Raw genomic sequence first — 27,693 nt, 5'->3', positions numbered from 1 at the left:
TTTCTCTAATCAGTAAATTATTAACTTGTTCGACCCATTGTGTAACCGTTGGAACACTGGAGGTAATCCAATATCTAGCTATCAATTTGCGAGCCACACACAGCAGTCGAAGGACCGCCGCATGAGCATGCGGTGTCAAGGTCTCTTCCTCCAATGCACCAAGCAGACACACAACCGGATCTCTAGGCAATCTAAAATTATAGACCCTGGATATAGAGTCAATAACCTCGCTCCAATATCGGAACAATTTGGGACATCTCCAAATCCTGTGAATAAGAGTTCCCTGATCCCTATTACATTTGGGACACACATCATTTTCCCTACGCCCCCATTTGAACAGCTGAACCGGGGTGCGATAAGCCCTATGAAATAGGAATAAATGAGAGATTTTCTGTGATGCTGACACCGAGACCAAGGGTATAGAGGAAAGACACAATTCCCAAGTCTCTCCATCAATAGGGCCCAAGTCCCCCTCCCAGCCAGCCCGGGCCGGAAGAGAGGCTGGGTCCTGTAAAGAAGCCAACAGAGTAAGATATATGCGAGAGATCATGCATCGTTTATCAGTAGTTCTAAAAACATCTAAGGTCAGATTATGTTCAGTCAGCCTAAGTGGAATCCTTGATTGGATTGCTATGGCGTGGCGCAACTGCAGGTATCGAAAAAAATAATGCCTAGGGAGGTCAAACTCCTGCCGGAGTTTGTGAAACGACTTCAGTATCCCTCCCCCTCCATATAGACCTGTACAAAGAAAGCAAAGCTCCGTGTCTCCCAGCACTCCACCCCCTCCAACTGAAGCAACTCTCGGTAGTTGGAATTCCGCCACAGTGAAGTACCATGGAAGAACCCCTTTATGCGGAGCATTCTCCGCACACATTGCCACAATGTAATGAGAAGCCTGATCGTCGAGAGTGAGGTTTTTAAATGCGTGAACCCGGCCTCTAAGTGCATGAACGCTGTGTCCGGGGAGCCCGAGGGAACCAGGAGAGCACGGATGGGGTCAGAAAGGTCATGCAGTTCCCAGCCGCCCAGGTGCTGAACCTGGGAGGCAAGGAAGTACACCCTAGGATTGGGGACCGCAAGTCCCCCACTGTGCTTACTCATCTGAAGCGTGGTGAGTCTAATATGAGCCACTTTCTTTCTCCAAATTAGATTGCGAAACAAGGATTCCACACGGAGGAAGCACCGCCTCGGGATCCAGAGGGGAGCATTGTGTAGTACATAGAGGAGCTGGGGAGCCCAGATCATCTTAACCAGATTAACCCGGCCCGCCACCGACAGAGGAAGTTTACACCAAGCCATACACTTGAGCCGAAATTTACGAAGCAGGGGCACGAGATTAAGTTCCAGGTATTGTCCTACATCGGGGGTCACTTGAATACCCAAGTATTTAAATTGGTCTGCCACACGCACATCTATAGCTCGCGCTGGCAGGGGGCAGCGATGGAGTCCAGCGGCATAAGGACCGACTTGTCCCAATTAATAGAAAACCCGGAGAAGGAGCCGAAAAAGTCAATGAGAGACATGACCTCATTCAGCGACTCCCCTGTCCCCCGTGTCTCCCAGGTAAAGTAAGGTGTCATCCGCGTATAGAGAAATAACATCTACGTGGGGACCCCGTCGGAAACCAACAATGCTCGGTGATGCCCAGATACGTGCCGCAAGCGGCTCCAAGGCCATGGCAAACAGCAGGGGCGAAAGTGGGCACCCCTGCCTAGTGCCCCGGAACAGATTGAAGGGCTCCGACAGCTCCCCGTTAATCCTTAATCTTGCTCGCGGATTGGCGTATAGTAATTTAACCCAACTAATAAAGGTCTCTCCCACTCCAAAGCGCCTTAACACCGCCCAAAGATAAGGCCATTCGACACTGTCGAAGGCCTTAGCTGCATCCAGAGAGAATATCGCTCTGTTACCAGGGTTGTCTACAGGGAGCTGGAGGTTAAGGAATAAAAGTCACAAATTCAAGGCCATAGCCCGCGTGGGGATAAATTCCGACTGGTCCCTGTGGATTGCATGTCAGAGTTTGCCATGATGGCAGGAGTGGGCACAAAGATCTGAACACAGAGAGCTACAGTATTGGCCCTACATTGTACTGTATGATGACAGCATGAGGCTTTTGAGGGGGGGGGGGCACAGTCGCACAGTTGGCAGATGCTAGAGGAGCAAGGAGTAAATTAAGTATTACACCCTATTCCTATAACACTGTAATTTGAGGGGTATAGGAATAGGGTCAGCCTCAGACATGAAATATGAACAAAGCATATCCCTCTATAGCAGTGTTTCTCAACCTTTTTTCAGTCAAGGCACCCTTCAAAATGATGGACAATCTCAAGGCACCCTCCAAAATTATAGACCGTCTTGAGGCGCCCCATTCTAAAATGAATGCAGCAACATAAATACACGTAGGACACCCAACGTTACAGGTGATTTATTCTTCCAGAGCGAATACACTTTTTCAAACTGGTACTGACTAGTATTCCAATGGTTCTCTTCTCCCTCACTTTTTCTCCATCACTTAGCTAATGATACCCCAAAGCTGATGGATAGAGGCAAGGGAGGGTCAAACAAGGATGATATCAAGGCAACTGACATCCTCCTTATCCACTGATGATGCCATTGGTCGTTAGAAGAATGAAAACCTGTGGCTTTTGGTAACTAAAAGGCAGGTTTCATCCACCCACATGCTTGTATACAATTTTGGGGCAATATTTAGGCATTTTCCCAAGGCATCCCTGAAGAAACCTCAAGGCACCCCAGGGTGCCTGGGCACCCTGGTTGAAAAGGCTGCTCTATAGCTGGGATTCTCAACTCCAGTCCTCAGGGCACACTAACAGGCCAGATTTTAAGTATAACCTGGGGGAGATGCAGACTAGAATACTGCAATTTGAGCAGCAAATTATATCACCTGTGATGCATTTCAGTTTTCTAGCAAACCTGGCCTGTTAATGTGCCCTGGGGGCCGGAGTTGAGAAAAACAGCTCTATAGTGTGCACGTCTCAAATAAAAGCACTAAGTGTCATTTTTGTCACTTCTAACAAATTTTACAGACACCAAAAAAAAAAAAAAAAAAAAAAAGAGATGGGGAGGGATCTCCAGCTAATTGACAGCCTAAGCTTTGTTCCTGTGTGCTGTGTGAAGGGGCTCCACTCCCATCAGCTCTTGGAGCTCTTCTCACTGAGCTCTACAGCGTTATTTCAGCTCTCCTCCTTTTTTTTTTTTTTTTTGACAGCTCAGACAAGCTTTATAAATTATGGACTTTGAACAGATGTAGAGAAGATAAGACTGCAGATAAACAGGTGCGATCTATGTACGAGGATTTGTTTCATCTCTGTGTATCACATGAGGCCAGTCACTTCACTGGGTATATGTAAGGGTTTACAACCACTTTAACAAGCATTGAACCCTTGCAATTGGGTGCGGGGAAGGCACTGCAAGGGTAATTTTTTCCCTCTGCCTGGAGCCCTTTTAGACTGGTTTTAAATGCAGCAGTATCTCCTGTAGTAAGCCAGTTCACATACACATACGTGCGTGTGCGCACGCTTACTTTCATATACCTACATAAAAATGTAAACATTTCAAGTCTGTAGGCTGCACTTCAGCTTTAATACCTAATGTTACCATTGCTAGCTCTTTGAAACACTATCAGTAGCAAAAAGAAGAAAGCAAATGTCAGTTAGCAGACAGGACAGGGTCATGTTTTTATACTGTGTGGGTGGCATTTACAGACCTGCATATACCTGCATTTAATGTCCAATGAAGATGCATTTGCCTACAAATGATATGTTATTTGCCTACAAAACTCTACATAAATTGGAACAAGAGAAGCAGAAACACTGCGATTGTTATGGTTTCATAGCCATCACATACAACATTACATCATACAGTATATACAACATAACTAGATTGTAAAGATATAGAGAGTATTTCTCCGTTTAAGTCAAACAGCACACAGAAGTATTTAAAAAAAAAAAAAAAAAAAAAATCTGTACTTTTCCCATACTAGAGAAAATATTTTTTTTATTACATAAGCAGACCATACTTGCCATGTTCCCACTCCATCTGGAAAGTTACACTAGGCGATGCAAGCTCCCTCCCCATAATGGCGTGTTACACAACAGCACTCAGGCCTACTGATTTGCCTCTAAGCCACAGGACATAATAGTAGGAGGGGAAGGCAGGAGTGTGATATGTGCCCCATACTTGCAAGTGCTGAGTATTGCTAAGGGGCACTGGTAGTGGAATATGGGGAAGGTAAGTACAGAAAGATTACAGTGCCGCCTATGCAGTGAATCAGTTACATTAACAAGCGTGGGGAAATGTACATATTGGAAAATCATTAATTAAGCTAGTTTTACTTACCACTGAGATGCCAAATTTGCAAATATGTCAGTTTCCTCCGCTTCATGAAAGAGTTTTAAAAGCTCAGGATCAGAAGAAAAGTGAGCAAGTAAACGCAGTTCAATCTGAGAAAAATCTAAGAATTGATCAGAAAAAATGGGATTTTTGACTTACCCTAAAATCCATTTCTCTGATGTTCATTGACAGGCACAGCTCCTGGTATTTATAATCAGTGGGTTATACTGCCCCCTTTAGGAGTAGGACACTAGGCAGAAGAGAATTCTGTCTACACTCATGGGCAGTCCCAGGGGGTATACTCCCTCTCTATGCTATAGCCACTCAGTTTTGTTACAAGCAGTGTCAGGAGAATATTAACTCTACAGAGGGGTGGGTGCTGTGTCTGTCAATGAACATCAGAGAAACAGATATTACGGTAAGTTAAAAATCCCATTTTGTCTTTCATTCATTGACGGACACAGCTCCTGGTATTCATAACCATTGGGACCTCCCAAAGCAGTGTTAAACATGAGGGTGGGAACAACCAACAACTTCCCAAGGCTAAACATTAGTCTTCTAAAAAATTCAGAATCCAGCCAAACTCCCACAGAGTACTTATTGTGATCTCCAAGTTTTCCACCAGAGCAGAGGGAGACTCCATTTGCAGAAGGAGATCATCCAAGTAGCACAGTACCGTGATCCCCCATTGGAGTAACAACGCTAGCACCGGGGCTAACACTTTTGTGAAGACCCAAGGAGCAGAGGCGAGACCAAAGGGTAACGCCACAAACTGATAAGGCTCCTCTCCCACAGCAAAGCGGAGAAAACGCTGGTGACTGGCACATATTGGAATGTGAAGGTAGGCATCCTTGATATCGAAAGAGGCTAGGAAATCTCCTTAATGCAGGGATGCCACCACCGTTTGAATGGATTCCATTCTGAACTTCTGTACCCGCACAAAGCAGTTGAGCGCCTTGAGTTCCTGGATTGGATGCACTTTGCCTTCATTCCCGGGACTGTGAACAGGTTTGAGTAAAAACCCTGGAACCGAGACGATCACTCCTTGAAGGAACAGGTCTTATACTGCCCCAAACAGGCCATGTAAGCGGTCTGAGGACAGGCGTAAGTTGGAAGGAAAAAACCTTGCCGGGGACAAGAGTGAAACTCTACCTTGTAGCCAGACCAAACGACTTTGTGGACCCACTTGTCTTGCACCAGGGAAGTCCACAGATCCGGAAACCAGCGAAGACATCCCCCCATCCCTGATACGGGTGAGGGCGCACCTTCATGCTGAAAGAGCCTTATCCACGGGGTCTTGAGAAGCCCGATCTTGGCTTGCCAGACCAGGCTCGTTTGCATCCTCCTGAAGAGGCCCTGAAAAGGCTTTGAGCCCTTGTCAGTCGACCCTAAGGGCGGAAAAAACTTCTTATGAGCTGAGAAGGAAGGCCCACGTCTATGACAAAGTTCCTTACCCTTAGTAGCCTGCGGAAGTAAACTTCTCTTCCCCCCTGTGAGACCTTTAATGATGTCATCCAGGGTATCTCCAAACAGGCGATCTCCTTCAAAGGGAAGATCAGTCAAGGCCCTTTTTGAAGTCTGATCCGCAGACCAGCACTTGAGCATAAAGGCACATAGAAGGACCACTGCCAAAACAGAGGCGAGCCATCAGGGGAGCTGCATCCAAAGAGGTATCACAGATAAACTGCAGCCCCTAGACCAGCTGGTCTGCCAGCTCGGCAAAGGCAGGGGGGAGCTGCTCCCCCTCGAGGTCACTGCGTAAGAACTTAGCCCACTCGGTCAGAGTTTGCGACACTAGGGCAGTGGTGAATACCGGCCTCATTGCAAACCAGTCAGAGTGTACATATGGCGGGCCACAGCCTCCGCCTCCTGGTCAGCTGGATCCTTAAAGGCTGGGGACTCAACTGGAATCATGGTTGCCTTGTTTAATCTGGAAACTGGAGGGTCCACCACCGGTGGCACAGTCCACTTCTTAAGAAGGGACTCCTCATAGAGGTAACGCCTGGTAAAGCGCCTAGGAAACCCACAGGGACGCTTTGGTCATCCCCACTCCTTTGCAACAATTCTGTCAAAATAGGCAGGGAAAGGAAACACATTTGCCGCTCTGGATGGCTTGTGGGTGCCAAAGGGTACCCGCGCCTCCGTCGCAGCTTCAGCTGCTTCCTCCATCTTTAGGGTATCCCACACAGATACAATCAGATGCAATCAGTACATCCACCTGCACCATTTAGTGCGCGGTCGCAGACATGGAGGAATCATCCCCACTATCAGAGGATTCCAGGTGCATGGTTGCAGACCCAGTAGGGTGACCCACGTGCATGAAGGATGGTTGGTAACCGGAGAAACCCATAGCCTCAGAGAGGGGTTCAGCTGGGGAAATGTGCTCCAAAGACTCCATGAGTCACCAAGGGGACCCCGCAAAAGGTGTAAAACACTGCTAAGGGACAACACCCACTGCGCTGGAAGCACCACCCGTTCGCCAGGCACAAGGCACCATGCGATGCTCAGCAGGGAGGGAGAGGACCCCACCACCCGCAGAAACAAGCACCTGCAGCCACCAGGATAATGCACTACACATGCGGCGATCAGGGTAAAATCATCTAGGAGTCAGCACCAGGTGATGAGGAGGGGCTTCCACCGCCAAAATTACTGCCCACAGGGCTCCACTGTCATGGCCGCCTGCTTTTTTCAATGGCAAACCACAGCAAAATGGCTGCCGGGCTACACAAACATGGCCGCCGTGTATAGGAATACACAGGCTACAATAAAACAGTGACCCCACTTGGCATACAGGGACCCAGGAGGGAGACCAGGCCTCAGGGACAGATCCAGGCAGGATGAGGGGTCCCTTGCAGGAGTCCCCACCAGATACAACCTCCCCCCCCGCACAGTCGATCGTCCAGTCGCCAGTGGCACACCCCCCCCGGCCCCCATCGCTTGTAAGCGCCCTGTCCCCACCCCAAGAACAGTGGCAAGACCACCCAAACAGCCCCAACATATGTGGAGGGGAGAGGGGGGGCAGGTGAGGGACTCGGCAAGAGGGGTGCCTGCGGGAAGGAGGGGAACCCAGGGATTCGATTGTCCCAAGGAGGGGCCCATGTCCACCCCAAAACCCTCCAGGGGGAGAGGGGGGACAATTACTCACCATACCAGGAACCAGGCCGGCACTGCTCCAGACAGAACCCCTCTCCATCGAAATGGAGGGGCTGTCGGCGCGGAGGAACCAAGACCCCGGTGGTATGCGACCTTGTGAAGCATTTAACTCGCAAGCCAGCTCCCGTCCAGTGGAGCTATGTCTCGGCTGACCTAGCGCGCAGCTGAGGTCTGCGTGCACTCGCTGGCCAGACTGGCGTGACCGCTGGATCTATATTATCCAGCCCATAGCCCAGTCCGGCAGTTGATTGTAGATCTTGCAGGAAAAATCCAGGCAAAAAATCGAATCGGAAAAAAATTTGCCAGGACCAAATATACCAGCAAGGAACTAGGTCCTAACTCCTGACTAGGCAGAAAAAAAACTGAGTGACTATAGCAGAGAGAGGGAGTATACCCCCTGGGACTGCCCATGGGTGTAGCCAGAATTCTTTGCTGCCTAGTGTCCTACTCCTGTAGGGGGCAGTATAACACAATGGCTATGAATACCAGGAGCTGTGTCCGTTAATGAACAAAAGAGAAATGTTTTTGCATAAACATTGAATTAATTAAAAAATATATACCAAAGAGCTAGACATAAAGGCCCGTACACACGATCCGAAAATCAGACAAAAATACTTTCAAAGCAATTGAACGATAATTGGATTGTAAGTACAGAGCTTTCTAGAGCCGATCACGACAGTTCATCCGATCGGACAAGCACGAAAACTTCTCTCGTACAATATCAGATTGTATGATTTTCCTTTATTCAGTACAGTTGTCGTTCGAAAATCCAATACATATACACTACAATACATGACATCACTTCCAAATTTTTATTCTGTCGTATGAGAATTTTCGTAACTTTAGCAAACTCTTCATGTTCAATATGCGACTAGCATCCAAAAAAAAACTGGATGATCTGTTGTCTGATTTTTGGATCATGTGTTCAGGGCTTTAGACTGGGCTTTAGACTATAGTTAAAAGATTTGTCTAAACATATATCTAAACATATATAGAGTCATACCAGCCAAAACATACAAAGTACCAAAGCGCTGAATCAGTAAAAGTGCCAATGTTTATTGAAAAAATATTTCCAAACTTACATGTAGGCAGAGGTAAACCAGCATAGAGGAGGAATGGAAAACTGGTCACTGCAAAGTTTTAAGGACCAGCAGGGATCGATGAGCCGAATGGTAGAAAGATCAGAGCAACAATTTTCACCATAGAAAAGGGGTGGGGCCCCAAAACAAATCTGCCTGCCCTCTGTTCCCATGGCGAAGGTTGATGCTCTGAGTGTTGAGGGAGGCCGACATGAACAACGACATAGCATGTTTCTTGGCATGTCCGGCTTTCCAGCATTCTGTTCATTTATCCCTGCTGATCCTTGAAGCTTTAGGCTTCATTCACACTTGTATGACTCCAAGGTTGTGCTGACTTTGGAGTGCAAGTTTGATGCAAAGTTGACACGACTTTGGATGGGTGCAACTTGGATAGGACTTTGGCTTTGACCAGTAATAATGGACAACTGTTGCATTGTATACCATTCATGAACAATTTTCATGCAACTTTTGAGGGTCAACATTGAAGTCTATGGGCCTCAAGTTGCATGAAAGTTGGGCCAAAGTAGCACAGGAATTACTTTGAAGTTGCTGCTTAATCCTGCGCATTGTGTATAAAGGCTGTTTGATCATGTCTCTCTGATCCTCCTCTTTTACGGTCTCCAAAAAATAACCTAAAATTTCCAGAGCCAGGGGACGGGCTGCACATGCTCAATTTGGTGTGTTATGCTAGAGAGTTTTTTTTTTTTTTGGAGAGTGCATGTGATCAGCACAGAGCCAATCAGCACTGTCCAGACAGAGGATCAGGGGAGAAACTACACCTACAAGCTTAACTAGGAACGGATACAAGTCACAAGGCTGCTTTATACTGCGGATGAGAAAAGGTATTTATCATGCATTTCCATGTTCTGTGTACTGTGGGAGACCAGATATAGTGAATGTCGGTTCTGGGTTAGTAACACTAAGTCGCACATATATGAATGGTTATCAATGGAAAACATCACGCGACTTTGATGTTCAAATATTCAAGTGTGAATGAAGCCTTACAGTGGCTGGTTTTCTCCTTCACCTCTGCTTACATGTAAGTTTGGATATATTTGTTCAATAAACATTGGCACTTTTACAGATTCAGCGCTTTGATACTTTGCATGCCTTTAGATCTCCCCTGGATTTGTTCTTTCCATGAGCTGCAGATCTGGTCATCTGTTCCAGTGTTTGGATCCATTCCACCCACGCTTTCCCCATTTAGGGTTTTTCTTCTGCAGATCTCCAAACCATTCATTTACAGCTACTTCACCCTTCAATTTAATTTTTTGACTTTTAACATAGGGTTTGCCTTTGTTCTTTATTTATTGTAAGCGCTGGGTTAGAGTCCTTGGCTCATCAGTGTGCATTTTCCAGCCAAAACATTATTAAATGAAGTGGCTGAATCACCCCAATGGTTTCTGGCATAGTTCAGAGATCGCAATGGGGAAAAATGGAATTTGGCTGTATCACCTTTTGCCACAGATTCCCACTCCATTCACTGCAATCTTCATAATGTACAAAAAAAAAAAAAAGTAAAAATTTCCAGGAAAACAGGATATCTTATTTCCTTACAGGGGAAGGAGTCGCAATGTTATTTAGTAGAGTGCTGTGGGCTTTGTAATACATACACATACCCCCAGGCAAGTATTAGATTTCACTTTTTCTTGGAAATTATCTTTAAAGAACATGGCAGGTAGATAAAGCTGGAAGCTTAGGAGAAAAAGATTTTCCTACAAGTGTGCAGAAATAGCGGTCAAACGAAATGCCAAAATCAATAAAAAAAAAAAAAACGATTCAGTTTGAATGCACTAACATCTTTAACTCAAAGCGACACTGATCTTCTTTACATGTATTTAGCCAAAAAGAGAACCCCGGTACAGTTATATTTTGCTGTATATTTTGTCTGCAACAAAACCCAAAAAAAAAAACAAATCATGGCAGACACTCTGATCGGTTTGAAATTAGCAGTTGGTGGAATGGTTGTCAATCACTCAAACCAGCACCTAACCCCTAGCTTACAATCTAGAAATAATAAGAATTCCATAATACCCAATCTTTTCAATGTAGAACAACCCTCTATGATCAGACATAAGTGTTTGTTTTGTTATGACATCTGTCAAATGCATGATTTACAGGTTTCCATGCTTAATGTAAACCTTTTTTCGCTTTCTGTTAAATCCAAATTTCAATGTTGTTTTATTCTTAAAGATAAATAAAATAGAAAAAAAGGGAAAAAATAATATACTGTATATGCAAGTAATAGGCCAGCATTCATGAGGTATGAGGTCCCTTTCACACAGGCGGACCGTTCAGATCCGCCTGTTCGTTTTTTTGGCGGATCTGAACGGTCCCCCCATGCATTCCTATGGGGCATCGGATGTCAGCGGAGACATGTCCGCTGACATCCGACCCGATCCGATCAGTCAAATCTGGACGGATGGAAACCCTATTTTCCATCCATCCAGCGGATCGGATCGGATGAGAACGGACCATTCCCATCCGATTTCCCCCATAGAGATGCATGGGGAACTGACACAGCTGTCATCCTTCTGCTCAGCGGGGGATCAGCGGATCCATCCCCGTTTGACGGACAAAGTGTGTGAAAAAGCCCTTAAAACCAAAAGCAACTATTTATTATATTGCAGCTTACCAATTCTTAGGATATGATGGCTGCATGAGTTAATTTAGGCTTTCTTTCCCTTATTTTGACCTGGTAATCTGGTCAGAATAATCTGTGTTTTTTCAAAAGAACAAGCTCTCTAGCAGAGGTAGCAGTTAGAGGGATGAGACAAACCATTTAACACTGACAGGGGTCCTTCTAATGATCAGCCTTTATTTATGTAAAACCTTTATCCCAAAAGGAACAAAAAACGTTTGCTGTAAATGCTTATAAAGTGTTAGCTGGAGTTTGGCCTCAATTTGTTAGTGTATTTAAATCTGTAGTCCATCTAACAATCTCCTCCCCCCCAGACTGACAATGCCCCTGTCCTTAGGTGCCCCTGTGCTCCTTCATCCAAAGTGGGGGCACTGTTACATAGGAGGTGTGTTACTGGCCAGATCAAGTGAAAACAGGAAAAAAAATGGGATTTTTGACTTATAGTAAAATCCATTTCTCTGATGTTCATTGACGGACACAGCTCCTGATCTTTTTAACCACTGGGTTATACTGCCTCCTACAGGAGTAGGACACTAGGCAGAAAGAAAGTCTGGCTACGCCTATGGGCAGTGCCAGGGGGTATATTCCCTCTCTCTGCTATAGGTACTCAGTTTTGTTACAAGCAGTGTCAGAAGAATTACAACTCCACAGAGGGGTGGGTGCTGTGTCCGTCAATGAACATCAGAAAAATGGATTCTACGGTATGTCAAAAATCCCATTTTCCCTTTCGTTCATTGACGGACACAGCTCCTGGTCTTCATAACCATTGGGACGTCCCCAAGCAGTGTTAAACATGAAGGGTGGGAGCAACCAAAAATAAATTCCCAAGGCTAATTATAGCCAACCAGGTAAACAGGAGCTCAACCTAAACAACTGGAACTCACCTGAAAAAACAATACACCCTCAAAGAGGACCATATCCTTTAAACAGCAGCTTGCAAAACCCTGCGGCCAAAGGAAGCAGATGCCAACACATCCACTTTATAGAACTTTGTGAAAGTGTGCACCGACGACCAGCAGGCCGCCTTGCAAACCTGTGTCACTGACGCCTGATGATGGAGAGCCCAGGAGGCACTGAGTGCCAAGTAGAATGCGCCTTGACAGGGAAATGAGGAACCTGACCCTGGATGGAATAGACCTGCACCACGGTCTGTCTGATCCATCTGGAAATGGTCACAGAGGAAATGGGCAACTCTTTCCGAGGGCCATCCGTGAGCACAAATAGTGAGTCTGACTTCCTAAAAGACTCTGTAGCTGCCAGGTACACCCCAATCGCCCGGTCCACATCCAAGGTATGCAAAGCAATTTCCCTCGGATGTGTTGGCCTGGGACACAGAGAAGGGAACACAATGTCTTCATTCAAATGAAAATCAGAGACAACCTAAGGAAGGAATGACGGACAGGGGCGAAGAACCACCTAATCACTGTGAACCACCAGTAAGGTGGACAGGATAATGCTGCCAATTCCGACACCTAGCGCGCAGAGGTGAAAGCCACCAAAAAGGCCACCTTCTGGGACAGCGTAAGCAGGGCAGCTCCCGAAGATTCCCAAAAAGAGGCTTCTGGAGAACTAAGAGCACCAAATCGAGGTCCCAAGGGGGCAACAGAGACCACACTGGAGGTGTCAAGAGCCTAACTCCCTGAAGAAAAGTATGCACCAGGGATTATGTGGCCAAGGGCCGTTAAAATAAGACCACTGAGGCCGAGACCTGGCCCTTGATAGTACTAAAGTCCAGTTTCTGCTCAACAACCCCTTGAAGGAAGGTCAAGACCTGGGCCACCGAACAAGAGCGAGGATGAACCCCAAGAGACTCACACCACGCAATGAACGTCTTCCACAAGGTTGGGCAGCCAAGATCCGTTCCCCAAGAGGAGAGGTTAAGTTGGTGCGGATGACAGCCAGGATATGATCCAAAGGTATGACCAGTGTTGGCACAGAGTCCTCCCTGGACAACTCAGAATACTGGCGAGACAAGGCATCAGCTTTAACATTCTTGCAGCTGGGCAAATAGGAGACCACATAGTTAAAACGAGTAAAGAATAAGGCCCATCTGGCCTGACGGGGTGTGAGCCTCTTGGCCTCTGAGAGATACGTCAGATTCTTATGATCAGTGAGAATGAGAACTGGAACCACAGAACCTTCAAGCAAGTGTCTCCACTCCTTGAGAGCCAGGATAATGGCCATGAGCTCTCTATTTCCAATCTCGTAATTGCATTCAGCTGGAGACAGCTTCTTGGAGTAGAACCCATAAGCAAGTAAGGGTCCATCAGGAGTCCGAGGCTGAGACCGGAGGATGCCTACTCCCATCTCAGACGCATCCACCTCTAGAACAAAAGGCAAACCAGGATTGGGATAAGACAGAATGGGAGCCAAAGCGAAAGCAGGACTTAAAGGCCTCGAAAGCTTGGATGGCAGCAGGCGTCCAATTGTGAGGATCGCTGCCCTTCTTAGTCAGATCTGAGATAGGTTTGGCCAAAGAGGAAAAGTTCCTGATAAATTTCCGATAGTAGTTGGCAAACCCAAGGAAACGCTGAATGAAACGGAGACCACTAGGGCAAGGCCATTGTAGAAACCTTCTAAGGGTTTATGGAGAACCTTTCAGCAGAAATGATGTAGCCCAAGAAGGCAACCGGAGACAGGTGGAATTCACATTTCTCAAGCTTACAGAAAAGCCCATTCTCACATAACCGTTGCAGCACCCGTTTGACATCCAGGTAGTGCGATTCAATGGAGTAAATCAAGATGTCGTCCAAATAGACTACCGCACGTTGCTGCAACATATTACGAAAGACATCATTGATGAACTCCTGGAAGACAGTGGGCGCATTGCACAAGCCAAAGGGCATCACTAGATATTTGTAATGACTGGTTCTGGTATTAAACGTGGTCTTCCACTCATCGCCCTCCTTGATCCTAGCGAGGTTATACGCGGCCCTTAGGTCAAGCTTGGTAAAGACCGTTGCTCCCTTGAGGCGGTCGAACAATTCAGTGATCAACAGAATCGGGTATGCATTCTTGACCGTGATGCGATTGAGGCCCCTATAATCAATGCAAGGTCTCAACTCACCCCCTCTTCTTCTTTACGAAGAAAAAACCGGCACCTGCTGGAGAAGTGGACTTGTGAATGTGCCCATGGGCAAATGCATCCGCCACGTACTCCTCCATGGCCTTATTCTCCGCTACCAAGAGAGGATAAACCCTGCCACGAGGGAAAATGGCACCAGGTTGCAAGTCTATGGCACAATTGTACAGGCCATGAGGGGGAAGAGTGCCAGTGCGCACCTTTTCAAATACATCTTGATACTCATGATATTCAGTAGGCAACACTGAATCAGAGGAGGCACATAATACCTTAACAGGCCAATGGATACAAACAGCACCACACTGTGGAGAAAAAGAGGGGGGTCTCGACCGACTGCCAATCAAAGGTTGGATTGTGTTTCTGAAGCCAAGGATGCCCCAAAACAACAGAGTAGTGTGGGGATGATATAACCTGGAAACAGGTTGACTCCCTGTGAACAGCCCCTATCGCCATGTCAACCGGAACCATCTCGTGGGTAACCTGTGCTGGTTGCAGGGCTCTGCCATCAATCGCCCTGATGACTAGAGGCATGGGGCTGCAAGGGTTTGGAATTCATAGCAGCAAACATACTGTCAATAAAGTAACCGCCAGCACCGGAGTCTACCAACGACTGAGTAACCACCAAACCTGCTGCCCAGGAGAGGACAACTGTGATTAGCGGTTTATCTTTACGGGAAATCGGGGACGAGGAAATTCCACCCAAGATCTGCCCTCGACAGGACCTTAGGTGTGAGCATTTCCCGGACGGGTCGGACAAGATTTCAGGAAATGCCCACCAAGGCCATAATACAGTCATCGGCCCTCCCTCCTCCTCAAGGCCTGCTCAGCCTCGGAAAGGTAAGTGAACCCCAGATGCATGGGTTCACAACCAAATGCATCATCCCCAGGAGGCGTGGGAGGTGAGGAAGGAATGGGTGGGGAAGAAAACGTAGGAGCCAATCTAGTAGGAGGCCTCCGCAGGTGCTCCTTAAACGATGGTCTCTCTCTGATCCTGGCATCGATCAAAATCAGGAAAGAAATGAGAGTCTCGAGCTCGTCAGGGAGATCCTTGGCCACAATCTCATCCTTCAATGCATCGGAGAGACCATGAGAGGAGACTGCCAACAAAGCCTCTGTATTCCATCCCACCTCTGCTGCCAGGATACGAAATTCGATGGCACACTTTGTATACCCTGTTGAATGGACAGGAGCAGCTTAGTAGCAGTGGCAGAGCGAGCATGCACATAGAATACCTTACAGAACAAAATTTGGGTAATCAAGTATCACAGGAATATCATCCTCCCATAAGGGATTCGCACAGGCCAAGGCCTTGTCAGAGAGCAACGAAATTAGGAAGCCCACCTCGGACCTGTCAGAGGGAAACGCCTGAGGAAATAAATGCCCACTTGGTTTAGGAAGCCACAACACTGACTCGGTTCACCCCCATAGCGCTGCAGGAGGGGGGCTGAACCAGTCATTCCTCTGGTAACAGCGATTCCATTTGCAGGAGCAGAAGCGGCAACAGGAGCAGCAGGAGGAACCACCGGCCTAGCAGCACCAGGAGCAAGGTGTGCAGTGCATTCAAGCAATGTCTACAACGTCTGAGCGAAGTGACCCAAAAGGTGATCTTGTTGATCGAGCCCGGAAACCAGCATAGGGAGCGTAGGAGTACCTGCATCGGCAGGATTCATGGCCCTTGGGTACTGTCAGGGTGCCAGGAAACTAGACCACACGAAGATGCAAATAAAATAAAGCGAATAAAAAAATAAATTTTATTGGAGCAACAACAATAAACGCACAGCAAGAGAGGAGCAAAATCTGGAACAACCGGGGTCTAGTCCAGAGAGAGTAGTCATCCAAGCCGGAATCGAGTCTAGAAGCGGGTAGTCATCCAAGCCGGGGTCGAGTCCAGAGGCGGGTAGTCTGCTGATGCCGGGTCGTCTGCCGATGCTGAATCGACAGCCAGGAAAGTCGTCAGCCAAGCTAGGTCATGCACGGAGGAAAACAGAGAACAGACGACTGCTAGCAGGGATGTACCTTGAAGCACAAACACAAGGGCAAAAGACTGCAAGCCAACAGGTGATATATATAGTCAGGTGTGCAACATCATCACTGAGTGACACCCAGGCAGCAGGCAAGTGATGATGCAAACAGAGTTTATTAAAGACAGCAGTTTGCACATGTCCAAGATGGCCGCCAACAGGCAGACAGGGTAAGACCTTGACACCAGGACACTTCTTGTGCCCCCCTGGTGACTGACATAAGCCATGGCATTGTCTGATTGAATAGGCACTGGACATCCCTGAAGACGCTCCATCCAATGTTCGAGGCACAGTCTGATCGCTTGGAGGTCCAAGACATTTATCAGTAGTCTGGACTCCAGTGCTAGATCCCCTGAGCAGAATATTTGCTGAGGACGCCTCCGCAACCAGACAGGCTGACAGCTGTGGTGACCACTTTCTAATACAAGGGGAGGAAGGATTTGCCCAGCTGAAGTGCCAAAGAACAAAGCCACCATATCAGGAACTCTTTCGTTCCCTGGCTCAGCCGGGTCTGTGGATTCTTGTCCCATTTGGTCAGAATCTCACTGAAGGGATCTTGTATGGAGCTGTGCAAATGGAACCACCTCGAAAGTATACACCATCAGACCCAGCACCCGCATACAAGTCTGGAGGGATCTGCTGGACAACAGGAGACGAGTTGCAGCTTGTAGTTTCTGGAGTTTGTCCGCACAAAGCAGTTCAGCGCCCTAAAGTCCAGAATTGGATGCACCTTGCCTTCCTTCCTGGGAACTGTAAAAAGGTTTAAGTAAACGCACGTCGAAAGGAAGAACCTTATCGGAGAGTAAGAACCAAACTCGATCTTGTAGCCAGACAGAATGATTTCTTGGACCCACCTGTTCTTGTACCAGTGGAGTCCACGGGTCCGGGAACCAGTGAAGACATCCCCCCACCCTAAATACGGGTGAGGGCAAACCTTCCTGCTGAAGGGGCCTCGTCCGTGGGTCTGGTGAAGCCCGCACTTGACTTGCCAGGCCAAGTTCGCTTGGATCCTCCAGAGGAGGCCACAAATGGCTCCGATCCCTTGTCAATTGACCCTGAGGGACGAAACAACTTCTTATGAGCTGAGGAGGGCCCACGACTAGGACGAGGGTCCTTGCCTTTAGTAGCCTGCGGAATGCAATGTACTCTTCCTCCCATGAGACCTTTAACCACTTCAGTTCCAGAAGGTTTTACCACCTTAACACATAGGCCATTTTTTGTGATTTGGCACCGCGTTGTTTTAACTGACAATCGTGCAACGCCGTACCCAAATACTATTGATGACCTTTTTTCCCCACAAATAGAGCTTTCTTTTGGTGGTATTTGATCACCTCTGCGGTTTTTCGTTTTTGCGCTCCAAACAAAAAAAAAATAGCAACAATTTTGAAAAAAACTAAATATTTTTTACTTTCTGCTATAAAACATTCCCAATAAAAAAACTTAAGAGATCTGAGATCTGTGATTCAGCTCAGCTGAATCACGCTATCTTTCCCTGCCTCTCTGACAGAAAAGCCACCTGCTTTGTTTACATAAGCAGGCGGCTCTTCTGTCATTCTAGCTGAAGATCGCGGGAGGCTGGCGGCGATCGAGCCAGGTCCTCCCGCGGTCTGGCTCCCACTGTGTCTAATCTAGATCTACATGATTATGCGCAGCTGAGCCACCCTAGTGGTTGATGATATCATCCAGGGTGGCACCAAACAGGCAATCTCCTTGAAAGGAAAGATCATTCAAGGCCTTTTTAAAAGTGTGGCCTGCACCATGCATTTGAGCTAAAGGACACAGCTACTCCCCCTCCAGGTCAAGGCATAAAAGCTTAGTCCACTCGGTCAGAGTCTGCGACACCAAAGGAAACGTGAAAATTGGCCTCAGTGCCGAACTAGCCGGGTCCTTAAAGGCCGGGGACTCTGCAACCTGAATCATGGTTGCCTTGTTTAATCTGGAAACCAGGGGTCAACCACCGGTTGAACAGTCCACTTCTTAAGAAGGGACTCCTCATTGGGGTATCGCCTAGAAACTCACTTAGGGACCCGAAGGGGACGCTTTGGTTGTCCTCGCTATTCAGTGACAATTCTGTCAAAATAGGAGGGGAAAGGGAACTCCTTTGCCGCTCTGGAGTGCCAAAGAGATCCTGCGCCTCTCTCGCAGCTGTGTCCTCCAACTTAAAGTCCTAACAGATACAATCAGTACGTTCACCAGTGCCTTTTCCTGTGCGGTTGCAGAGGCGGAGAAATCATCCTCACCATCTAAAGATTCTAGGACACATGGTTGCAGACCCAGCAGGCTGACCCACGTCTGCGGCGGCTGAATCTGATTCAGGATCTGAGAAGACAGATGAGACAGATCAGGTAAGGGATCAGGTGGAAAGAGGTGCTCCAAGGAATCCATGATTCACTAGGGGGACCCTACACAAAAGTGTAAAACACTGCTAAGGGACAACCCCCACTGCTCTGGCAGCACCACGCGGTTGCCAGTCAAAGAGCACCAATCGATCCTCAGCAGAGAGGGAGAGGACCCCACCAAACTCACGCAGAAACCAGGCACCACAACCACCAGGAGAATCTGCACTGCACGAGCGGTGATCAGAAAATGAAAGGATCCAGGAGTCAGCACCAGGGGATGAGGAGGGGCTCCCACCACTGAAATCACCAACCAGAGGGCTCCACTGTCATGGCTGCCGCTATTTTCAATGGCAAACCACCGCAAAATGGCCACCGGACTACACAAACATGGCCGCCGTGCATTAAGAAAATGGTGGCCCGCACAGCACCTCGAGGCTCCCAGGGACCCAGAAGGGATCTCTAGACCTCAAGAACAGACCCAGGCAGGACAGGGGATCCTGGCAGGAGCCCCCACCGGGTACACCCCCCCCGCACAGTTGATCGTCCGGGCCCAAGTAGGGGCCTATGTCCACCCCATAACCCTCCAGGGGGAGAGGGGGGACAGCTACTCACCATACCAGGAACACGGTGGGCACCCCTCCAGACAGATCCTCTTGCCATCAAAATGGGGGGCTGTTGGCCAGGAGGAAAGGTGCGACTCTGGCCGACACCCGGTTGTATGCGACCTTGCGAGGCATTTAACTCACAGGCCAGCCCCCATCCGGTGGGACTACGTCACGGCCTAGCATGGACCTGAGGTCTGCGCGCACTCACTGGCCAGACTGGCAGTTGATTGTAGATCTCATAGGAAAAAAACAGGAGAAAAATTCTATCTAGAAAAAAAAAATAATTGCCAGGACCAGAGATCCCAGCAAGGAACCTATAGGTACCTAGGTACTACTAGGTACCTATAGCAGAGAAAGGGTGTGTACACCCTGTTCTCTTAAAGAACTGGCAGCACTGCTACTATCTGCCATTGTAATTCTCCATATCTCCAGCAGCTGAAAAGCAAACTGTCCATGGTCCACACTTCGGATGCTTAAAAAAAATAGGATTTTTGTACTGACCCTAAAATTCCTTTTCTCTCAGTCTTTTGAGGGACACCACTTCATGATAAATAAGTAACCTATAATTATACTGCTGTCTACTGGAGAAATGCACACTAGGCAAATAGAAAAACAAAGGTCCACCCCCTTGAGGCTCTAATCCAACCAATAGAACACCTACTCAGTTGTAGAAAGCAGTTCAAAAGGAGAATATTTTTAAGCTGGATACAAAAATCATATGTTGTCTATTGGCCATTAAGGCACGCAGTTCGATGATATTAAGGCAACCTAGAGATGTCCAAAAGAAGCAGTAGCAGATAGGTACACCTGACAGCCCTCAACACATCCAGGCAATGGAGAGAGATCTGTTTGGGGTGCACTGCGGACTGACGCAAGGAAGGTAACACAAAATCCTTATTATGGAGAAAGGCAGAAGCACTTTTGGAAAAAAGGAGGTCCTTGGTCTGAAAACATACTTGATCTTTATGTAATAACAAATGTGCCCCCTTACAGGACAATACTGATAACTCAGAAATCCTTCTAGGTGAACTGATGGTCACAAGAAAGGCTACATTTTGTGTGGAGGCAGAATATGGGGAGCAACGTATGCAACCTCTTGAATGATAGTACAAATCCGTTAATGTTAACCGATTGTTGGAAGAGAACAAACTGGGCAGACACCTGACCCTTGATGGTACTAGAGGCTAAAAGTTGTTCTACTCCCAAAAAAGGAAAGAAAGAACAGATCCAACCAACAAATTTTTTTATTTTCCACTATAAAATATATCCAATTATATAAAAAAAAAAAAGGGATTTTGGACTTACTGTAAAATCCATTTCTCTGACGTTCACCTGGTATTCATAACCATTGGGTTATACTGCCCCCTACAGGAGCAGGACACTAGGCAGAAAAGAATTCTGGCTACACCCATGGGCAGTCCCAGGGGGTATACTCCATCTCTCTGCTAAAGCCACTCAGTTTTGTTACAAGCAGTGTCAGGAGAATAAGAACCCCACAGTGGAGTGGGTGCTGTGTCTGTCAATGAACATCAGAGAAATGGATTTTACGGTAAGTCAAAAATCCCATTTTCTCTTTCGTTCATTGACGGACACAGCTCCTGCTATTCATACTCATTGGGACATCCCAAAGCAGTGTTAAACATGAGGGGTGGGAACAACCAAAAAAATTCCCAAGGCTAAACATTAGTCAAACAGGCAACAGGAGCTCAATCAAAACAACTGAAGCCCACCTGAAAAAACAAATACCCTCTCAAAAAGGATCAGGTCCTCTTAAACAGCAGCCTGCAAAACCTTGCAGCCAAGAGAAGCATCCGCAGATGCCAACACATCCACTTTATCAAACTTTGTAAAAGTGTGCACAGACGACCAGGTGGCCGCCTTGCAAACCTGCTTCACCGACGCCTGATGACGGAAGGCCCAGGAGGCACTAAGCTCTCTAGTAGAGTGCGCCTTGACAGGGAAAGGTGGAACCTGACCCCTGATGGAATAGGTCTGAATAGGTCTGTCTGATCTATCTGGAATGGTTGCAGAGGAACTGGACAAACCTTTTCGAGATCCATCCGTGAGTACAAATAGAGTTTGACTTCCTGAAAGACTCCGTAGCTCCCAGATACACCCTAACTGCCCAGACCACATTCAAGGTATGCAAGGAAATTTCCTTCAGATGTTTAGGCCTGAGACACAGGGAAGGCAAAACAATGTCTTCATTAAAATGAAAATCAGAGACAACCTTTGCAAGGAAAGACAGTCAGAGGCGAAGAACCACCTTATCCCTGTGAATCACCAGATAGGGTGAACGATAGGATAATGGTGCCAGTTCCGACACCCTGCGTGCAGAGGTGATAACCACCAAAAAGGCCACCTTCTGGGACAGCGTACGCAGGGGAATCTCCTGAATAATTTCAAAGGGAGGCTTCTGTAGAGCTGAAAGCACCAAATTGAGATCCCAAGGGGGCAACGGAGCCCGCACTGGAGGGAACAAATGTCTGACACCCTGAAGAAAGGTACACACCAGGGAGTGTTTGGCCAAAGGTCATTGGAAGAAGACCGCCAAAGCAGACACCTAGCCCTTGATGGTACTAAAGGCCAACTTCTGTTCAAACCCCGTTGAAGGAAGGATAAGATCTGAGCCACCGAGGATGAGCGAGGATGAACCCAAAGTGATTCACACCACGCAATGTACGTCCTCCACGTATGATGGTAGATCTTCCTAGAAGTAGATTTCCTAGCTTTCAACAGTGTAGGAATCACCAATTCAGAAAAATCCTCTATCCTTCAGCACCTGGCGTTCAACAGCCAAGCCATCAAAGCCAGCGACTGTAAAGCAGGATGGAAGATCGGTCCTTGGGACAGCAGATCCTCCCTTGGGCGAAGCTTCCAAGGAATATCAGCAACCAGCCGCACCAGACCGGCGTACCAAGCCCGACAAGGCCAGCCCGGAGCCACCAAGATGACCGGAATCCCTTCTGCCTCTATCCTGCTTAGAAGTCTGGGCAGATGCTTGATAGGAGGGAAGGCGTAAATCAGCCGATACTGATCCCACGGGGCCACCAGCGTGTCTGCGAGAGGATACCTTGACTGAGCCACAAACTTCTGCACCTTTTTGTTGATTGGAGACTCCAACAGATCCACCTTGGTGGTACCTCACCAGAGACAAAGCAGATAAAGCACCTCTGGGTGAAGAGACCACACCCCTTGGTCCAATGCCTGCCAACTGAGGTAATCCGCCTGCCAATTTTCCACCTTCGGAATGTGTATGACGGAGAGGGCTAGAACTAACCATTCTGCCCACCTCAGAATGCCGGCTATCTCCTACTGCTCTGCTGGAAAACCTGGAGCTCGCAATACGAACTCTGCAGGAGTTTGGCTGGATTCTGAATTTTCAGAAGTCTGCTCTGGTTCCGTCCACAAAACTGGACTATCTGGTCCTGACACTGGCCTCAGCCCTAGCAAGAGTGCTCCTTCCAGGACACTTCTTGTGCCCCCTTGGTGATTGACATAAGCCACGGCTGTGGCATTGTCCGATTGAATGCACACTTGACAACCCTGAAGACGATCCGTCCAATGATCCAGATTGCTCGGAGTTCCAAAACATTGACCAGTAGTCTGGACTCTTCCAGCGTCTAGATCCCCTGAGCAGAATGCTTGGCGAGGATGCCTCCCCAGCCAGAAAGGCTGGCATCCGTGGTGATCACTGTTCAATACAAGGGGAGGAAGGATTTTCCCAGCCGAAGCAACGGAGAACGAAGCCACCATTTCAGGGACTCCTTCGTTCCCCCGACTCAGCCGGATTGGATTGTCCAGAGACTGCTGAGTCTTTTGACCAGATTCTCCCTTTGCAGGGACCTCGTATGGAACTGTGCAAAATGGAACGTCTCAAAAGGTAGGCACCATCAAGCCCAGCACCTGCATGCAATTCCGGAGGGACGACATCTGTTGAACAGCAGGAGGCAATTTGCAGCATGCAACTTCGGGACTTTGTCCAGAGGAAGGAGCACTCTGGCTAAGGTCCAGAGTCAGGCCAAGATAATCCGGTTTTGTAGAAGGAACCAGAACAGACTTCTGAAAATTCAGAATCCAGCTGAACTCCCGCAGAGTTCGTATAGTGATCACCAGGTTTTCCACAAGAGCAGTAGGAGACTTTGCTCACAGAAGGAGGTCGTCCAAGTAGCACAGTACCGCGATCCCCGTTGGCGTAACAAACCTAGCACCGGTGCTAACACTTTTGTGAAGACCGGATGAGCAGAGGTGAGACCAAAAGGTAACACCACAAATTGATAAAGCTCCTCTCCCACGGCAAAGCAGAGGTAGCGCTGGTGACCGACACATATTGGAATGTGAAGGTAAGCATTCCTGATGTCGATAGAGGCAAGAAAATCCCCCTGATGCAGGGTTGCCACCACTGTGCGAATGGACTTCATTCTGAACTTCTGCACCCGCATAAAGCAGTTCAGCGCCTTGAGGTCCAGGATTGGATGCACTTTGCCTTCCTTCCTGGGAACTGTAAACAGGCTTGAGTAAAAACCCTGAAAATGTTTTGAAGTCAGAACTGTGACAATCACCAGTTGCAGTAACAGGTCTTGTACTGCCCCAAACAGACCCTGTAAGCGGTCTGTGGATGTCAGGGAAATGGCCGTGAGAGAGCTGGCAGTACTGCCAGAAGTGCTAATGGACGTTCTCGGCGCATCTGGCGCATTCCTGTATGCCCTGGCATAAGAATGGCTTACCCGCGTTTGCAACGGAGCGAACGCGCGTACGCATTGCGTGACAGATGGAGCCTTTTGCTGGCCTATAAAAGGTGGCTGTGGAATGCCTCTCATTGCTGGTTTATCGTCAGATTCCCAGTGTTCATGTGCCTCCTGTATTCTGCTTTTGGATTCCCTGTTGTGACCCGGCTTGCTCCTGACTCTGATTGACCTTCTCCTGGCTTGACCCTTGGCTCTCTCCACCCGACTTGGCTTCTGCTTATCTCCTGTGTATGACCCCAGCTTCCTCCGTTGACCTTGCTGCCTTCTCCTGCCTGAAGACCTCGGCCTGTTCCTGTTTCTCCTACCTGGCTTGCCTTCAAGTTTGCTCTCAGTGTTTGACTCCCTGCCTGGACTTACCTCTGAACCAGTTTGCCTGGCTTCTTGGAACCTTCCAGAGACCTCTGCCCTGCTGTGCTTCCAGCCACCCAGCAAGCTCCTGAAGTTCCTCTGCTCTTCTCATCTGTACCCTGCTGGCAACCCGTGCTCCTTTGGACGCTAATCCAAAGGTCCTTTGGACGCTGTGCCAGCAGGTTACTGCCCTCACCCAAGCGGTGCAGCTTTTACAGGATGGGTACTTCCAATTTGAAGGTCCACTACAGTACCTGACAGCATCCCCCACTCTTGCAGATCTCAGTCCTCCTTCTGCCAGTACTGCATCAGCCTCAGCAGCGCAGGGTCCTACCAATCCTCCACACACGGTTGTAATCCCTCCTCCTGAACCACGGGTACCAATGCCTGAACGCTTTTCTTGGGATATGAAGAAATTCAGGGCTTTGAGGAATGCCTGCCAGTTATACCTGGCCCTTCAGCCCAGGACTTTTGCCACAGAGACTGCAAAAGTCAGATTTGTGATTGCTCGCTTGTCCAATGAACCCCAAGCTTGGGCCCACTGCCTTCTGGAACAGAAAGATCTCATCCTCAATTCCATCTACACCTTCCTGGACTCTATGGCTCGACTTTAGGATGACCCCCAACATACGGCTACTGCTGAAGCTGTCCTGCATTCTCTCAAGTAAGGAAGGCGTCCCGCTGAGGACTACACCGTAGATTTCGGCAAATGGGCTGCAGATACATGTTGGAGCGAGGCAGCCCTCAAATACCAGTATCACCTGGGTCTATCTGAGACCCTCAAAGATGAACTAGCCAGGATGGAGACTCCCACCACTCTGGAAGGACTTATTCAGCTGTCCATTCAGCTTGATAGATGCCTACGGGAGCGACAGTCTGAACGTTCTCAGACCTTCCGACCAACCTGGATCAAGCTTTGCTTGAATGTACATCAAATCACCAGCAACTCATGTTCCTGGGTTAGTGCTCTCCTCCACCGACACCACATGAACTTCGTGGGTTAGTGCTCTCCTCCACCGACACCACATGCACATCCCACTTACCAGATAAAATAGACCCCTATTACAGGCAGTCAAAATGAACTTTGGATCAAGGGTAAAAAAGAACTGTCCTAAAGGATGGGGTTTCCACTCAGATATCCCAATGTTGGAACCACTGATACGTTAAAATTATCCGGACAGGTAAAAAGGGAGATGGGAAGCCTCTTATAGTGTAGTATTTATGAAAATCATTTATTAAAATTTATTAGTAACTTACAATTTAAAATTTCAATAGACGGCTGTGTGGAAACTGATTCAAGCAGGGGCCCCAGTTCCGAGTTCCACCTGCGCTCCAAACACTTGAGGTGATGTAGTGGCGTATCTCAGTACCGATGGGTTTCGTCAGTAACGTCTGATGTCATCAGGGGTCATATGATCGCCTAACGTCAGTTCCTTCTTAATATATACCTCAATCTAAATGAAAACCAATCCAGTTCAATCCTCTAATTTGGACAACTGTAGTAATCAGGTTGATCATCCAATGGACTATGGGACTCTAAACTCACCAGTATATTAAATCACAGTATGAACTGGATTGAGTATATAATACAAATATTTAGGACATTATGTTTAGTAATATTTATATTATAAATATGACATATTAAAAAATATACAACATATTAAAAAATATACAACGTATTAAAAAATATTATTTTCATTTTAAAATTGGACACAGTTATTTAATAATTGGAAATAAAACAATTCCGGTCTATATCAATATTCATGCCCATAGGATGCAAGGTATTCATTTTAAAAATCCATTCAGTTTCATTCTTGGAAACCCTCTGGGTCATATTTCCCCCCCCCCCCCCCCCCTCCAATGTGGTTTAAATTTAACTATACCACAGAAAACCATGTTACTAGGATCTCTGTTGTGAAGAATCCGGAAATGGTTAGATAAGCTATACTTAGGAAAACACTTTTTGATGTTATTTATATGTTCATTTATCCTTATGCCTAATTTTCTAGTTGTCCTTCCAATATATTGTAACCCACACGGACATGTAATAAGATACGTAACGTGGGTGAACTGACAGGTGATAAACTTTTTAATAGGTTTGCCCTGTACTTTTAGATTGAAAGGCAGTAATTTCCTGGGTTTATTTTTGATGGTTTTGCAGGCCTTGCACCTCCTGCAGTGAAAAAATCCTGTTTGGTTTAAAAAAGTAACCTTCTTTTTGGGTGGGTCAGGGATATTAGGGGATATGGAGTGTCCTAAGCTAAACGCTTTGTAAAAAATAAAGGTAGGTTTTTTAGGTAGGATAATAAGGGTTTTATCTTGCTTCAAAATGGGCAAGTGTTTGCGTACAATAGATTCAAATATTTTATAATCTCAATTGAAATTAGTAATGTAGCACCCTCCTAGATAGGTGCTAGGTAGGTAAAGCATAGTTGCTCTTTCTGCTTATCAGGGGAGCCTGATCAGTATATAGGCCTGCTTGGTGTGCAATTCTTGTGGGCTGAGGGAGTTTCCCCACTGTATCTAATCAGGATGTTCATTGGACAGTGGAGGAAACCTGGCCAATGACGCATAGTCTTTTGTACCTGTCCCAGTGGGTTGGCACAGTGAGAGGTGCATCATGGGATAGGGTATAAAAGCCAAGAGCACATGAGGCAGGGTTTCTTTGGGTGGGAAGCCAGGTCCTGGGAAGGAGCGTGACGGCTGTCTCTTCTTCCGTCGCTGTGGATGGTGGTCACAGGCGGTCGGCCTTGTGAGCGAGGAGTGTGGGGCTGAATCCGGAGGTCCAGGAAAGCTGACTAGTGGAGGTGAAGGCAGAGTGACTCTGGAAAAACGGTGTCCATGAGTACAGAGAAGCTTGCCAGGGGTCTGCCCAGGAAGGGGACCACTCCAGTGGCGAGTCAGTGGAAGGGTGTCAGCACACACAGTAGGAGAGAAAGGGGGTGCCGAGTTATAACCCTGAAGAGAAATTCAAGCAGGAACACTTTATCTTCACTTCAGTGGCAGGGTGAAGCAGCGGCCTTGCCACATTCTAAAGTCAGTTGTCCTCACCATTGTGAATAGTTGTCAGTTGGAGTATCCCACTCATCCCTTCTCCTATCCCAGTTCTACAATAAACTACAAAACAACATCCCCTGGACTGTTCATTGTCTGAGCCAAGCATTTAAAGTGATACGTTTCATAGACTGTTGCTACGGGTAACCCACGGGAATCCAGAAAGTACTACAGTATATCCAGCAGCCCTCTAGGGGGCAGTGCTACAGTAAGAATCACCATTTTTTCCTATATTACTCACATTTTTTGGTTTAGTAGCTAGCTAACAATTTT

The 27,693-nt window shown here is 47.5% G+C and overlaps 1 protein-coding gene across 1 annotated transcript in view; it reads right to left on the bottom strand.

The window, feature by feature from the left end:
* POLN (DNA polymerase nu) overlaps window positions 1–27,693 on the bottom strand; it is a 560,717-nt gene that overhangs the window by 255,445 nt on the left and 277,579 nt on the right. The window contains exon 15 of the mRNA XM_082249983.1: window positions 4,357–4,471. Within this exon, the coding sequence (XP_082106109.1) occupies window positions 4,357–4,471 (115 nt within the window). The remainder of the gene's footprint in view (window positions 1–4,356; window positions 4,472–27,693) is intronic.

The sequence above is a fragment of the Pelophylax lessonae genome, assembly GCF_965119305.1.
Source record: "Pelophylax lessonae genome assembly, chromosome: 1".
NCBI classification, from domain to species: Eukaryota; Metazoa; Chordata; class Amphibia; order Anura; family Ranidae; genus Pelophylax; species Pelophylax lessonae.
The sequence above is the reverse complement of the archived record's forward strand: the minus strand, read 5'-3'. Positions and strand labels throughout refer to the sequence as shown.